Source organism: Plasmodium berghei (assembly GCF_900002375.2).
Source record: "Plasmodium berghei ANKA genome assembly, chromosome: 13".
Classification (NCBI taxonomy): Eukaryota; Apicomplexa; class Aconoidasida; order Haemosporida; family Plasmodiidae; genus Plasmodium; species Plasmodium berghei.
In genome coordinates this window covers 1,847,131-1,862,669 of record NC_036171.2, presented here as the reverse complement: position 1 = coordinate 1,862,669, position 15,539 = coordinate 1,847,131, and the positions used below count along the sequence as shown (strand labels likewise).

The 15,539-nt window shown below is 22.7% G+C and overlaps 5 protein-coding genes across 5 annotated transcripts; 2 read left to right on the top strand and 3 right to left on the bottom strand.

The window, feature by feature from the left end:
• Positions 1-336: 336 nt before the first annotated feature.
• PBANKA_1348100 (conserved protein, unknown function) lies at positions 337-1,032 on the bottom strand (the record flags this gene model as incomplete). The annotated part of the gene is made up of 1 exon (XM_034567109.1): positions 337-1,032. One exon carries the CDS (start codon positions 1,030-1,032, stop codon positions 337-339), a length of 696 nt encoding a protein of 231 aa, XP_034423638.1.
• An 805-nt stretch (positions 1,033-1,837) lies between these two features.
• On the top strand, positions 1,838-2,482 carry PBANKA_1348000 (transmembrane emp24 domain-containing protein, putative; the record flags this gene model as incomplete). The annotated part of the gene is made up of 1 exon (XM_034567107.1): positions 1,838-2,482. The coding sequence occupies one exon, from the start codon at positions 1,838-1,840 to the stop codon at positions 2,480-2,482; it is 645 nt and encodes a 214-aa protein (XP_034423637.1).
• Positions 2,483-2,858: 376 nt separating this feature from the next.
• On the bottom strand, positions 2,859-7,679 carry PBANKA_1347900 (ubiquitin activating enzyme, putative; the record flags this gene model as incomplete). The annotated part of the gene is made up of 1 exon (XM_034567106.1): positions 2,859-7,679. The coding sequence occupies one exon, from the start codon at positions 7,677-7,679 to the stop codon at positions 2,859-2,861; it is 4,821 nt and encodes a 1,606-aa protein (XP_034423636.1).
• Positions 7,680-8,874: 1,195 nt separating this feature from the next.
• Positions 8,875-10,433, bottom strand: PBANKA_1347800 (20 kDa chaperonin, putative; the record flags this gene model as incomplete). The annotated part of the gene is made up of 6 exons (XM_034567105.1): positions 8,875-9,255; positions 9,392-9,458; positions 9,747-9,814; positions 9,906-10,024; positions 10,128-10,191; positions 10,350-10,433. The coding sequence occupies 6 exons, from the start codon at positions 10,431-10,433 to the stop codon at positions 8,875-8,877; spliced, it is 783 nt and encodes a 260-aa protein (XP_034423635.1).
• Positions 10,434-11,325: 892 nt separating this feature from the next.
• Positions 11,326-15,153, top strand: PBANKA_1347700 (isoleucine--tRNA ligase, putative; the record flags this gene model as incomplete). Its single annotated transcript, XM_034567104.1, has 1 exon — positions 11,326-15,153. The coding sequence occupies one exon, from the start codon at positions 11,326-11,328 to the stop codon at positions 15,151-15,153; it is 3,828 nt and encodes a 1,275-aa protein (XP_034423634.1).
• Positions 15,154-15,539: the final 386 nt, after the last annotated feature.

The following is a 15,539-nucleotide window of genomic DNA, read 5'->3' as shown; positions in this document are numbered from 1 at the left end:
TCCCCTTCCAAATTAAATGAGCATGTCATAAGTGAATTGCATGTTTCATATATACAATGCTTACGAGAATTTACAATTATATATTTTTAGAATATATATATTTCTTATGTTATGAACTTTCGCATGGAACTACAATGAAAACTTTAAGTCGTAACAGAAAAATGAAAGTAAAACAAAAAATGAGCACATAAATAAGCATTTGGAAATTTTCCAAATGAATATTTAACAAATTAGTATTATGCAATCGATTAAAAAGTGTGGAAAAAAATATGAACATAGTAGAGAAAACTAGTGCACACACACAAATTTTTTTTTTTTTTTTTTTTCGAGCTTTCTTTAGCTTTTCTTAATTTTTTCGTAATCGCTATATGTTAGACTGCAATTGACTCCTTGATATCTTTCTGTTTGAATAATATTCAAAAGTTCATCATTAATAATGCCTCGATAATTTGCTTTTCTAATTAAATGAGTAATTGTCGTTTTATGATCGAAATTATGCTCTGTTGCAACATCAGGTAAAAATGTTGATGAATATCTTTTATTATTAATTGTAAAATTAATTTTTATTCCATGTTTTCCAATAACCCAATCATAAACATGTTCACATTTTTCAAAATTAAATATATAAGTAATTGTAACTATTAAATAAGGTAAATCTCTTAAAGTTATTGGATTAAATCGTGTATCATTTAGTGAGCTTTCTAAAGTATAGTATTGTAATTCTGTCAAATCGATTTCATTTAAACATCCTATACAACCTTTTAAATCATATGCATCATATTCATAAGATCCAAGGTCTTTTACATTATTTAGTTTCATCCATTTTACAAAAAATGCAATTTTAAATCCTTTTTCATGTAAAGTTTTTATAATTGGTGGGACATAATTCAATTTTTTATTTTCTAATTTATTTTTCAATATATCAAAGCACCATGAACAAACTATATTTTTATTCTCCATTAATTTTGAGACTACTTCAGATTTGTCTTGGGATATATTCTCATTTTCAAATATGGTTGAGGGTGAACTCATTTTGTAAAAAACGGGAACAATAAAAATAGCTAAATATAAATAAAATAAAAATAATGGCATAATAATTTAGGTAAAAAAGGGATAAAATATAGAAAATTCGTGAAAAAAAAAATTTTAATATTCTTTAATTTTTCCTCTTAATAATAACTTATTTCTATTTTTTCATAGTAAATATATATAATAAAATATAGTATTTCCACTTATTTTTTTATTTTCGAATTATATTTTGTATTCTCCAAAATTTATTTATGTAATTCGCATATTTGAAAGAATAAACAATGCTATAAAAAAACTAAAATTGTAGAAGTTTATAATAATAATAAATAGTTTTATTAACACAAGAGTGAATCGTTATGTGTTCCACACTGTGCGCATTTAATTATCCTGGAAATTTAACAGGGTAAAAAAAAATGGTAAAAAATGATAAAATAATAATAAAATAGCAACTGTAACATATAATAACAAATCAAGATAAAGGCAATTATATAAATAAAAAAAGTTTATAAATATTAATAAAAAGGAGAACATAAAAGTTATTTTCGCGTATTTTTTAAAATATGGATTTTCGTTTATATTCAGTTCGACCAAGGGTAATGTAGTATGAACGCTTTGAAAAGTATGAAAAAAACTTGAAAAAAATTTACAGTAGCTTTGCGATTTTAAAGTACTTTTTCAAAATAACACGTATATAATTAAGATCAAAATAGTGGATATATTTTTCTGTTTTCATTATATATATAGTAAATATATAACAATTCAGGGACTATAATAAGCAAACATTTTTTTATAAGGAAATGAAAAAATAATGGCGAAAATTAACAAATTACTTACATTTTTTATAGCGTTCATATTTCAAGTATCACTAATTAATAGTTTGCAAATATATTTATCCTTAAAACCTAATTTACCAAAATGCATAAAAGAAAGAATAAGTAAAGATACACTTGTAGTTGGAAAATTCAAGACCCATGAAAAAGATTCAGTAGTTTCTGTATTTATATATGACATTGATGTAAATGAAAAAAAATTGAATTCCCTTGATAGGCTTCCTATTTTTGAAGCCATTGATGAGCATGATATAAAAACAGCATTCACAACATTTTATTCTACTTCTTATTCATTTTGTGCATATAACAAATCCAACAAAGTTGTTGATATTTATTTTGAAATAAAACATGGAGTTGAAGCACGGGATTATACAAAAATAGCCAAGGCTGATCATTTAAATGAAGCAACTATTACTTTAAAACAAATTTTAAATTCTATGAAAAATTTCCAATCTAATTTAAAAAGGATTAAACTATCAGAAGAAAACGAAAAAAAGTCCAGTGAAAAATTAAATGATACATTAATGTGGTTTTCAATTTTAACTATTGTTATTATTATCATAGCAGCTTTGACACAAGATTTCTATTATAAAAGATTTTTTACATCAAAAAAAATTATATAATTTTTTTTTTTTTTTTCATTCTTAAAATTTCATATAGGAAAGGTAACTAATGTTATATGCCTTTCCTCGATGGTGCTAGAATGATTTCTATAATTCAGAAAATGGAGGTTGTCCATTTATTTTTTTTATACTTTTTATTAATGTTACTATTTTTTCTTGTTCATTTGTTTTACTTAAAATTAAAATTTTTTTTTTAAATATTTTTAAAGTTTAAAAAAAATTGCAAAGCTTGCACAATAAAGACAAACACACATTAAAAAAAAGTAAAAAATGAAACAAAATAAAAACATACATGCATAATAAAATAAATAAACATGTGTAAAATATGGATATACTAGCATAGTTAGCTACGAAATGATGTGATCAATAAAATTTATTATTTATGCTTCTTTTCTTGGACAAGTTTATACATATTTATCTGCACACTTGGAAGAATAATCTCACTTTTATTAATATTATCAATTGCAAAAATGTTTAAAATATATGTTTGTTTATCATTTTCGGTTGCCTTAAATAATTTTTGTATAACATCATATAATTTATTGTTACGCGAATAACCTATATTTGATATTTTCGAGTTAGAATAAATAATTTTATCTTTTACTCCAATTGTTTGTATAGTTACATTAAATAAAAATTCAATATGTGTTATAAGTTCATCTAAAGTAATGTCATTTTGATCTTCGTTAGTAATAAAAAACAATGGTAAATCTTCTTTTATTTTTTCTATAAAATGTTGAACTTTTTTTAAATTTATTTTTATTTCATCAATATATTTTTTATTTATATTTGCAAAAATGTCTTTTCCTTGATTAGGACTATTTATTACATTAATTCCAATTTCAATAGCTTTCAATTTTTTTTGTAAATATGTAAAATAATTTATAACATCATTCATATTATTAATTAAATGTGTATTGTATTTGTTTTCTTTTTTATTTTTTAAACAATTTAAAATAAATTTTATATCATTTAGTAACATATTTATATATTCATTAGAAATTTTATTTTCCTTTTCCATTTTATAATTTGATCCATTTTTACTATTAAATATATTTTCGTTTTGTATGTTAGCTTGATTAATATTTTTATCATCATTATTTTTTTGATCTTTAGAATTTCTTATCTTCTCTAGAATTTTTTTCACATGCATGTTAATATTTTTTAAATAAAATGCCACTTTTTTCCTTGCTTGTTCAGGTAAAATGTCATCATAATCTTCAAAAAGGTGAGGAGGGAAACCACACACACGTGGTGTCCATTTTTTATTTTCTTCTACGCTAGAATCATTTTTTTCTTTATAAAATATGTCGATATAAATATAATTCCATATTGAAAATTTACCATTTTTTAATAGAGATAAATATGAATTGTTATAAGACATTTCATAAACTTGGTTAATCTGAGATGAAGTTAAAAAATTATCCTCTAAATTTATATATTGGTTATTGATTAATTTTGATATATTTCTGAATTCGTCATAATTAATATCAAAAAAGTAAAATAAAATTTTATTATCCTTTTTTACATATACTTTGTCTTTGTGAATGTAAATATATGAGTGTCTTAATTTTTTGTCATTAAAATTGTAATGTTTTATTTTATCATTTAATAAGGAATATAAATTCGAAAAAAAATATTTTTTTCTTTCTTTCAATTTTCCATTTGTTTTGATACTATCTTGATTTATATTTTTTGTATCGTTTTCTTTGTTTTCATTAATTACGTGAATATTTTGAATATTTTTGTTGTCTTTTTTCATTTTAAAAAAAAAAACTAATTTATAAAGTTCAAATGCAGCCAAAGAGGAAATCATTGAAACTACAGTAATTATGGATGGGATAATATTGTTACTTATTTTAAAAAATTCTAAAATATTTATTTTAGAAAAATTATAATTTGTATTTCGAATATTCGTTATACTGAAAAGTAAATTAAGATCATTTTTGTCTTCTAAGTTATATATAAGTGGTATAAACAAATTAGTATCTTCTTCATTTTTGGTAACATTAGGTTCAATCTGTGTATCTTGTTTTATTTTTGCTTTTTTTTTTTTTTTGCTTTCTTGAACATATTTTAAGGACATAATAAATGCGGGGTTATTAAACAAATCATATAATTCATTTTTTATACTTGAATAAATTTCTGAATTCGTATTTTTTTTTATCACCGTTAAAAAGTAAAACAATTTATTTAAATCTATGTCGATTTTATTTTTTTCGATAATTGTTTTTAAAGCAGTTTCAAATGGCACATTGATATCTAATTTGTTTATTTTATTATTTTCCTTTGTTGTGTCATTTTTATGGTTTTCTTTTTTATAATAAAAGACAGTATTTATCATTTTGGGATATATTTTAAGATACCGTTTGATCACTTTTTTGAAAGTAATAACTGCAGAATTATAAAACAATAAATGATCTTTGTTTTTTTTATTAAAATAAATAGGTTGAGGTAATTTTTCACAACTTTCAAAATATTTAATTATTTCATCGTCTTTACAATTTAACAAATGATTAATATTATTTACAAAAATATTATTCCATAGATTTTCCACATTTTTATCTAAATTGTTATTAAAAAATATTTTTGTCAACTTAAAAAAGTGCAATAAATTATTTATATTATCATAATTGCATAACTCACCAATATAATATATCGGATTATTTAAAAAATTATTTATTTTTAAAACATTATCGAAAAAATAATTGTTATATACACTTTTACTAAATTCTATAATATGTTTATGATTTCTAGGAAAGGATGTAACTGTACATGAATTGATATTGCTTTCGTTATCCACGTTTATATCATAATAACTATTCGAATATGTTTCGCTACAAAATGGCATAACAATTTGACTACTACCCTTCATCCCTTCTATGCCAGCTTCAATTATCGGAAATGCATTTATTAAACAAAACTCGTCACATATATATCTTGTTTTTAAATTATCCAAACACAGGATACAAATCATAGGATTTTTTTTGCCTGAACAATCATAAAATATTTTATTCAGTTCTTCGCTATTTTTGAAATAAAAATTTTTAGTATCCAAAACTGATTCATCTATCTTCATTTTTAAAGGGAAACAATTTATATCTTCATTTATTTTTTTTATATTTTCTGCAGCTATTTGGCATTTTGATTTCCCTATATCATTAGTTGTAAATAAAAATTGTCTAGACAAATTTGATTCTTCAATAATGTCGTAATCAACTATTCGAATAAAACCCGATCTGTTACATTTTTTCATCACATTTGTATTTTCCTTTGCCTCATTAGTATTGTTTTTTTTTTGAGAACAAGAAATACCCATCAAAGCTAACAACTTTAAAAATTCGCAACCTAAAGCACCTGACCCAACAAGTAAAATGTTCAAATTGTTCAGAAAATTTTGATATTTTTTTCCAAAGAAATTTAGCTGGTGCATATATTTTCCATAATATTTTTTTGAAATATTTGAAAACTGAATTAAACTTCTTTTATCAAAATGAAATGTTTGATATATTGGCTTAAATTTATGCATAACTCCTTTTAATATTTGTTGAGTTACTAAAGATCCCCAAAACATAGAAAATGGTGGTAGTTCAATATGAGCTGCTGATAAAAAATCATTAATCACCTGACTGCTCATATTTTTTTTTTTCTTTAGACATAAAATTTTAAACCTTTCAAGCTCATTCAAAGTTAAATTACACCTAATACCAACATATCCTTTTTTATCTTTTACTATCTCATCATAAGATAAAAAACACACTTCTTCGTCACTTAAATCGTTTTCGTTTTCTTTTTGATTATTTAAAACTAAATTCAACATTTTGTAGAACATATTAATAAAACTTATTTTATTATTTTTTGTTTTTTTTTTAATTTTGTTTAAATATTCTCCTAAAGTAACATAATTTAACCTGACTTGCTCATGCATTTTTCTAATGCTTAGGTTATTATTTATTTTATATTTATTAAAAAAAAATTTTATATTATCCACTTTTTTTTTTTCAATTCGTTTCCTTATATTATACAAAAAATAAATGTTCCATTGTGTGAATATTTTGGAAAGTATTTTCATAAAATTATTATTAAATATCCAATTAAGAATTTGTACATATTTATTAAAACCGTTATAAACCGACACTGTGATTTTATTTTCTTTTTTGGAAATATTTTTTATTTCACATTGTATATTCAATGTTTTATTTAAACCCGATACACATAAGTTTACCTTATCACTTTCACTAAGATGAATGTTTTCATAATAAGACAAATAATGCATAATAATATATTCGTCTTTAAATTCAATTTTATTTATTACATACTTTTCATTCCTAATACCACTTGAAAAAATAAAATCACCAAAATCTACAAACATCCTTCCAAATATTCCAATTGTATTAACAGCAATAAATTTTTTTTTTTTTAGTCTACATATATTATTTAATTGTATATTAAATTGTTCTTTTTGGTTTACAGATACAACTATGTCATAAATATTCAAATCGTTTAAGTTATCAAATAGATTATTTGTAATAGCTTTTATTTTACAATTATTATTTAATTTTTTCATATTTTGTAAACATGCTAAACTTTTTTTTTCTTTATTTATCAATTTATTATCGCAAAAAAAAAGATTGTCTATATCTTCAAAAGTTAAAATATCGTTATCATATATACCTATTTCTTTCACTCCACATATAATTAAATTTTTACATATTTCACTACTTACTCCATTTAGCCCAATAATCAATATTTTGCTTTTTCTTATTTTCTTTTCTTCGTTATATCCATGTGTGTATATTTGCCTAGTGTATTTTTTTTCTTTTTCAAAAAAATTTATTCCCACTTGATTTATATCGTCTTCTTCTCCATTCTTCTTTTTATTTTCTTTTTTTGTCTGATTATCACTTCTATTTAACGGTGTGTGCAATGAAATATTTGCTCCATTTTGTATTTTTTTATTTATTACATTTAAGTTGCATAATTTATGCAAATTTTGAAAGCGCTTTCCTCTCTTTTCCGTGTTTTTAAAATGACATTTTTTTATAGAATATTCTGGAAAGTATATGGAAAATGTTCGGCTTGTTTTATTTGTATTATAATTTAACGCATATATATTCGATTTATTATTTGGTTTAATTTGTACACATAAATAAATAAATACTAGAAAAATGTATTTAGAGAAAATACTCATGTTCATAATTTTATATCCCTAAAGTTTGTATAACATAAAAAAAAAAATCGAACAGCAAATTTAGGTAAACAAAAAAATATTATTTGTATTGAAAACCCTCATTATCCTTGTACTATTGACGCACTTTAATTACAGTAAAAAAAATTAAATACTTTTTTAAGAATAAAATTTAATATTTTAATTTACGTTTTTCACAATCATTTTGTGAATTTATTTATTTATTTATTTTATATTTATTTTTTATTATATTACTATTATTTTTTCGAGCATTTTTTACAACTATTGAAGAAAAGGGTATTATTTTTTTCATAAGAATATAATATATGCAACTAATTGGATATTTAATATTATTCTCATATTTTTTTAAGCTAATTATTACACATACTATATTTATTATCCCTTTTTTCTATACTTAAGCTAAAATTTTATATACTTTTTTAAATTTCCAAAAAAAATATTATATACTATATATATCATCATTTAGCAACCAACTGATAAATTTAAAAAAATAAAATTTATATTCGAAGATTTTATTCTCAAATTGTAAAAATAAACAATCCCTTGTATTTCCTAATAAGACCCTAATATAACGAATTAAATCATATGCTTATTCTATTTTTTTTTTGACTTAACATATAATTTACCACTTTCTTATTTGGCATTATCTAACATAAACGAATAAATTATGTTTTTTAAGTTCAGGTAATTATTTGAACCAACCGAAGCATAAAGCTAAAACTTTTCTAATATTATTATTTTTATTTTGTTTCTTAAGTTTTAATAAAATAGTAAAAAAAAAACATGTTTAAAATGATTTGGAAAATTAGGAAACTATTCCATTCATAAAAAACGAATATTAAAAAATTAAAAAATAAATATATAGATATAATAACATAAAAATAAACAAATCCGTGGTTTCGATATCTATCACAATCTATCGTATAAAATCAAAATTTACAATTGAATAAAATTTTCCGCATTTTATATTTCAAATGCTAAAAGGCAATATATGCGCATATACATCCACATATATTAATTAAAAATTTTGAAACAATTAATAATAATTTTTTCCGTTACTAAAGCATTTTAAACAAATTAAAAGTAATTTACACACATGACATTTATTATTATTTACTAGTAGTATATTATAATTCTTACAAAGTCATATTTTTTTGTTTTTTCTGCGTTTTACCTGTCTTCTTTAATATTTTGCCATAATATATCTAGCTTTTACAAAAGTATATTTTTCATTTTTATAAGTAAATTCACAACTTTCGTTTGAAAAAGGAGAAAATTTAATATAATCATTTATACGTATATCTAATGGTATTTTATTATTATGTTCATCATAATTTCCACTTCCAGTTGCTACAACTAAACCATCACATGACTTTTCGTTATTTTGTGATTCAGGCATAATTATTAACGAGTCAGAATTTATATTTTGATTTACCAACTTTATTAGCACACGATCATAAAATGGTGTAATGTTTTCTGGGTTTACTTCCATGGATGAGTCATTTATTTTTCCCAATATTTCTTCGTTTGATATTAATAAACAGTCCTTATCATTATACTTCAGCTGTAATTGTAATAATGAAATTTGAACAAATATTAGTAAAAAAAATAAAATCAATTTCACACATTTTGACTAGTTCGATTATTTTACTTTCATATGTTGAAACATTATTGTTCTACAATTTTAAGCATTTCATTACCTTATTTCCATCACTTGGGTTAAAAATTACCAAATCGCCAATTTCAACGTCTATAGGCACACGTTGACTAAAAGCCAAAAGTTAATAAATAAATTAATTAAAAAAAAAATGTCATAAAATTATGAACGGTTAAGAAAATAACTAGTCAATTATTTCCTGTGCATATGTGTTTGTCTTTTTTTTTATAATATTTTTCTATTTCTTTAAAGTTTGCAAAGAAAAATATTATCACACAAAAAAAAATAAAAAAATGTTATTTTCGCACAATCAATTAAGTATACTATTTTTAAAATTTTCTTTAATTTTTAAAAACTCAGCCATTGTGCATCATTAATATATTTCATATTTTTTTTACCCATTTTTGGGGTTAACAACTCCCGTTCCAACAGCTAAAACTTTTCCGACGTATTGATTTTTTTTAAGCTAAGAAAAATGATAAATATGACCATTTAATAATCGAACAAATTATCTTACATGTACATACATGTTATTTATGTTCTTGTTCATATCTTACTGCATCTCCAATAAAGACACCTGCTTCGGTTGTATCGTAGGCATCATTCTTTTGTATTAAAATATATTCATTTATTGGCGAAAGTGGGCCTCTAATTGTTCTATTATCTAGCTTATACTCTGTTTTGAATTTTAATCAGAAAAATATATAACGTATATGTAGTGCACACATATGTGCATGTAATAATGTTTGCTTTTAAAAAATTCATATAAACCAAATTACCTGTTGCTCTTAATTTTTGTGGTGATCGTCTTTGAAGTTGCTTTGGAGCATTATTTACAAAATTCTATGAACAAAAAAAAAAAAATCACTGAAAAGTTGAACAAATATGACCAGCAGAAATGCAGTTGTGCATACACCATTTTATTTTTTATTTTTTTTATTTTTATTTTTTTTCTATTTTTCTTATTTTTGGTTTTCTCTTTTAATTTCCATTGGGCATACCAGACTGTTACTTACGGCCAATCTTTTTGCTAAAAATGTGCTTAAAAATGTAAGAAAAAAACCTGCTATTTTTATTGTTTTCATTTTTTTAATGCATAAATATTTATTGTATATTCATATAGTTTAGATATATATGTTTATATCAAGTTATTGTGGAATATTATTTAAAAAAATTATTATAAACAATTTGATAATTTTTCTATATGAATATATGCATATATTATTCTTTATTTAATTATTTTGACCCTTAGTTACAACAAAAAACAGCAATCCTATTACAAGTTTTTACAAATGTGCCAATTACATTTGCCAATAAAAAAAATAATAAACATTTAGAGGGAATATAAAAATTAAAAAAAAGTATATCACATATAGAATATTATATCTTTCAATATGAAAGAAAAATTTTATAACAAAAGCATATTCTACCATTTGTAATATATGGTGCTTCAAATATATATATAATAATATTAGTCCTTAAAAAAAATTGCGTTTTCACAAATATGGCACTACATTTATAAATATATATGTAATGCATTTTTCCTATTACATTTTTCCGATTTTTTTCATATATTCATACTAAATTTTAATATAAAAAAATATTTTTTTGCAAAGGATAGAAATATAATTAAATCATAGAGCATTGAAAATGTTATTTAACTATGTATTTTTAAATTTTACTAATTAAATATAATATATATATTCACATATATTTATAGAAAGTTATTGAAACAATTTTAGTTTAATTACAAATCTATATAACACTGGCCATTTGATAAGGTTTTGAAATAATAGCCAAGCATGTGCTTAAATATAGTTACGGATAATTAGCTAATACGTGTGTTTTTCAGCTAGCTATATGGCCATTCATGCTATTCGTATTCATTGGATGTATTAATTTGTAAAACATCGGCATATTAATTTTTCAATTTTGCAATAACAAATTATTGCGTCAAATAAATATTGTTAGTTTTTTATGCTCCTAAAAAGGATTAAACAAAAAGGCCAATTTATCAGAAAGTTCAAAACATTAAAAAGCGAAATAGCTAGCGTAAAAATTGAAATAAAAAAAAAGGAAAATAATATATGCACAGTTCAGAATATTTTTTGCGAAAAAAAAAAAAAAATTTATACCATCGTTGAGAGAATAGGACACGAACATCCAGGAAACACACACAAAATTAATTCACCAAAAGAAAACAAAGATAGCAAAATGGCAACGAAAACCACATTTGAGTATGTGCCGGATAATCCAAATATTGTTGAAGAAGAAGAAAAAATTTTAAAGTATTGGAAACATATAAATGCATTTGAATTGTCCAACAAATTGTCAAAAAACAGAAAACCATATATTTTTTATGATGGACCACCATTTGCTACTGGATTACCACACTATGGTCATTTATTAGCAGGAATAATAAAAGATTGTGTAACTCGATATTTTTATCAATCTGGATATTCAGTAGAAAGAAGATTTGGATGGGATTGTCATGGATTACCTGTTGAATATGAAATAGAGAAAGAAAATAATATTAACAAAAAAGAAGATATTTTAAAAATGGGAATAGATGTATATAATGAAAAATGTAGAAGTATAGTTTTAAAATATTCTAATGAATGGGTAAATACCGTTGAAAGAATTGGAAGATGGATTGATTTTAAAAATGATTATAAAACTATGGATAAAAATTTTATGGAAAGTGTTTGGTGGATATTTAGTCAATTATATAAAAAAAATTATATTTATAAATCATTTAAAGTTATGCCATATTCATGTAAATGTAATACACCTATATCGAATTTTGAATTAAATTTAAATTATAAAGATGTTTCCGATCCAAGTATTATTGTAGGGTTTATACTTTTAGAAAATTTTCCTAGTTTCCCAGAATGTATTGAGATTCAAAAAGAGATAGATGCATCTGATTCTCCAACTAAGATATTGAATGAAAAACTTCAAGATGAAAAAAAAGAAGAAATCGATTTTTTTAAAAAGTACGAAACATTATATGAACCATATTTTTCTCGTGTTAAATCCAATGAATTGAAAACATCTAATTTTGATGAAAATAAAAAAAGAGAAGATTTTTCAGAATCAACATCTGATACTTCTAACAAGGTTACAGAAATAATTGCATGGACAACAACCCCTTGGACCCTTCCATCAAATCTAGCTCTTTGTGTAAATGAAAATTTAATATATTTAAGAATTTTAAATAAAGAAAATAATAGAATATTTATATTTGCAGAATGTAGAATGGAATGGGTAATAAAAGAATTAAAATTAAAAGTTGAAAATATATGTTTGCTTAACAGATTTAAAGGTAAATATTTAAATGGTTTAAAATATAAACCATTATTTAATAATTTTTATGAAAAATATAATTTTAAAGAAAATGCGTATAGAATATTATGTGACGAATTTGTAACAAATACTGTTGGTACTGGAATAGTGCATTGTGCTCCATCTTACGGTGAAGACGATTTTCGAGTTTGTGAAAAAAATAAAATTATAAATCCAGAAAAATCAATATTTATTGATCCATTAGATTCGAATGGTTATTTTACAAATGAAATAAAAGAAGTTGAAAATATGTATATTAAAGATGCTGATATTGTAATTAAAAAAATATTAAAAGAAAAAAACAGATTATTAAGTAATAATATGATTGTTCATTCTTATCCCTTTTGTTGGAGAAGTGACACCCCACTAATTTACAGAGCTATACCTGCATGGTTTGTACGAGTTAACAATTATACTGATAAATTAGTTAAAAATAATGATACAACATATTGGATACCTGCACATGTTAAGGAAAAAAAATTTCATAATTGGATTAAAGATGCTAAAGATTGGTGTATAAGTCGAAACAGATATTGGGGAACTCCAATTCCAATCTGGACCGATGAAAAAATGGAACAAATAATTTGTATAGAAAGTATAAAACAATTAGAAACACTTAGTGGAGTTACTAATATAACTGATTTACATAGACATAATATAGATCATATAACTATTGATGATCCTAGAGGGAAAAATTATCCAAAATTAAAAAGAATATCTGAAGTTTTTGATTGTTGGTTTGAAAGTGGTTCTATGCCATATGCTAAGGTGCATTTCCCATTTTATTGCTCCGACATTGCCAATTCCGAAATTGATATTTCTCAAGTTTCAATGCATCAATTTAACAAAATATTTCCAGCTGATTTTATTGCAGAAGGATTAGATCAAACAAGAGGGTGGTTCTATACTTTATTAGTTATTAGTACATTGCTTTTTGATAAAGCACCATATAAAAATTTAATTTGTAACGGTTTAATATTAGCATCAGATGGAAAAAAAATGAGCAAAAGATTAAAAAATTATCCAGACCCTATATATATATTAAATAAATACGGAGCAGATAGTTTACGGTTATATTTAATTAATTCAGTAGCAGTACGTGCTGAAAATTTAAAATTTCAAGAAAAAGGAGTTAATGAAATTGTCAAAAGTTTTATTTTGCCATTTTATCATAGTTTTCGTTTTTTTTCTCAAGAAGTTATAAGATATGAAACAACTTATAAAACTACGTTTTCATTTTCTAATAAATATATATATGATAATAATAATAATATAATGGATCAATGGATCTTTTCAAGTATACAAAATTTGATAAAATCTGTACATTTTGAAATGAAGCAATATAAATTATATAATGTTCTTCCAAAGCTTTTGAATTTTATTGAAAATTTAACAAACTGGTATATACGATTAAATAGGGATAGAATGCGAGGAGTTATCGACGAAATAAATTGTCTTATGTCTCTAAATACAATTTATAAAACTCTTTATTTATTTACTTTGATGATGTCACCCTTTACTCCTTTTATTTCAGAATACATTTATAAAATGTTGCAACAGGTTCAAGGATTTAATTTGGTTCTATCATTAGATACCCACCAAAATATCCAAAATGACCAAACTGACAAAAACGATCAAAACAAAAGTGTTCATTTCCATATGCTACCAGAGGTAGATGATAACTACACTATAAGATACGAAATAATTGAATTAATTGAAAAAATGAAAACTGTAATTGTTTTAGGAAGAATATTAAGAGAAAAAAGAAAGTGCCCTAATAAACGACCATTGAAATCAATAAAAATATTGCACCGAGAAAATAAATTTTTTGAAAATTTTGATAAAATTGCAAATTATATAAAAGACGAATTAAATATATTAAACATTGAATATTCTACCGATATCAGTTGTCTTACCTTTAGTGTAATACCAAATTATAAAAAATTAGGAACAAAATTAGGAGCTAATTTAAAAAATATTCAAAACAAAATTAAAAATATGAATATGGAAGATATAAAAAATTATGAACAAAATAAAAAAATTATAATAGATAATATATTATTAGAAGATGATGATATTATTATAAATTTAAAGCATAATCTAAATCTTGAAAATATTGAAGCAATTAGTGAAAATTCAATCACTATTCTTATGGACTTTACTTCTGATGAACAATTAAATAATATGGAAAATTCTAGAGAAATATGTAATAATATACAAAAAATGAGAAAAAAGCTAGCTCTATCACAAAATTCACCAGTTCAAATGCATATTTTTATTCAAAATGAAACATTTAAAAATAATATGATTAAAGAAACTGACTATATACTTAAGTGTTTGAGAAGAAATATAAACATTATAAACACAGTAGACCAAATGGAGAAATTGCAAAATAAATTTCACCAGGAAACTTTCACTGTCAGCGGTCAGGAAGTCATTGCCATCTTTACTCAAAATTGATATAAAAAAAAATATATATTAAAATACATGCACATGTTCATAAAAATGTACAATTTACATGTACATGTCATGTATTATTGAAATTTCTTTGCATACATAAATTGATAATAAATTTTGATAATTCATTAATTTAATTTGTGTAAAATAAATATATACAAATATATTCGTCTCATATACATAAAGACTTAGTCACTGGTGTATTTTGAGAAATATATTCTAGCAGAGTTGCTTATATATAATAGTTCGTGTATTTTTTTTTATGTTCATTATTATAATTAAACTTAATATATTTATGATATAAAGAAATAATATGTTTGCTTAATATATTTTTTTAAGGATAAATAAATTTAATTAGTACCTTTTTATGAGTACATTTTTAATTTATG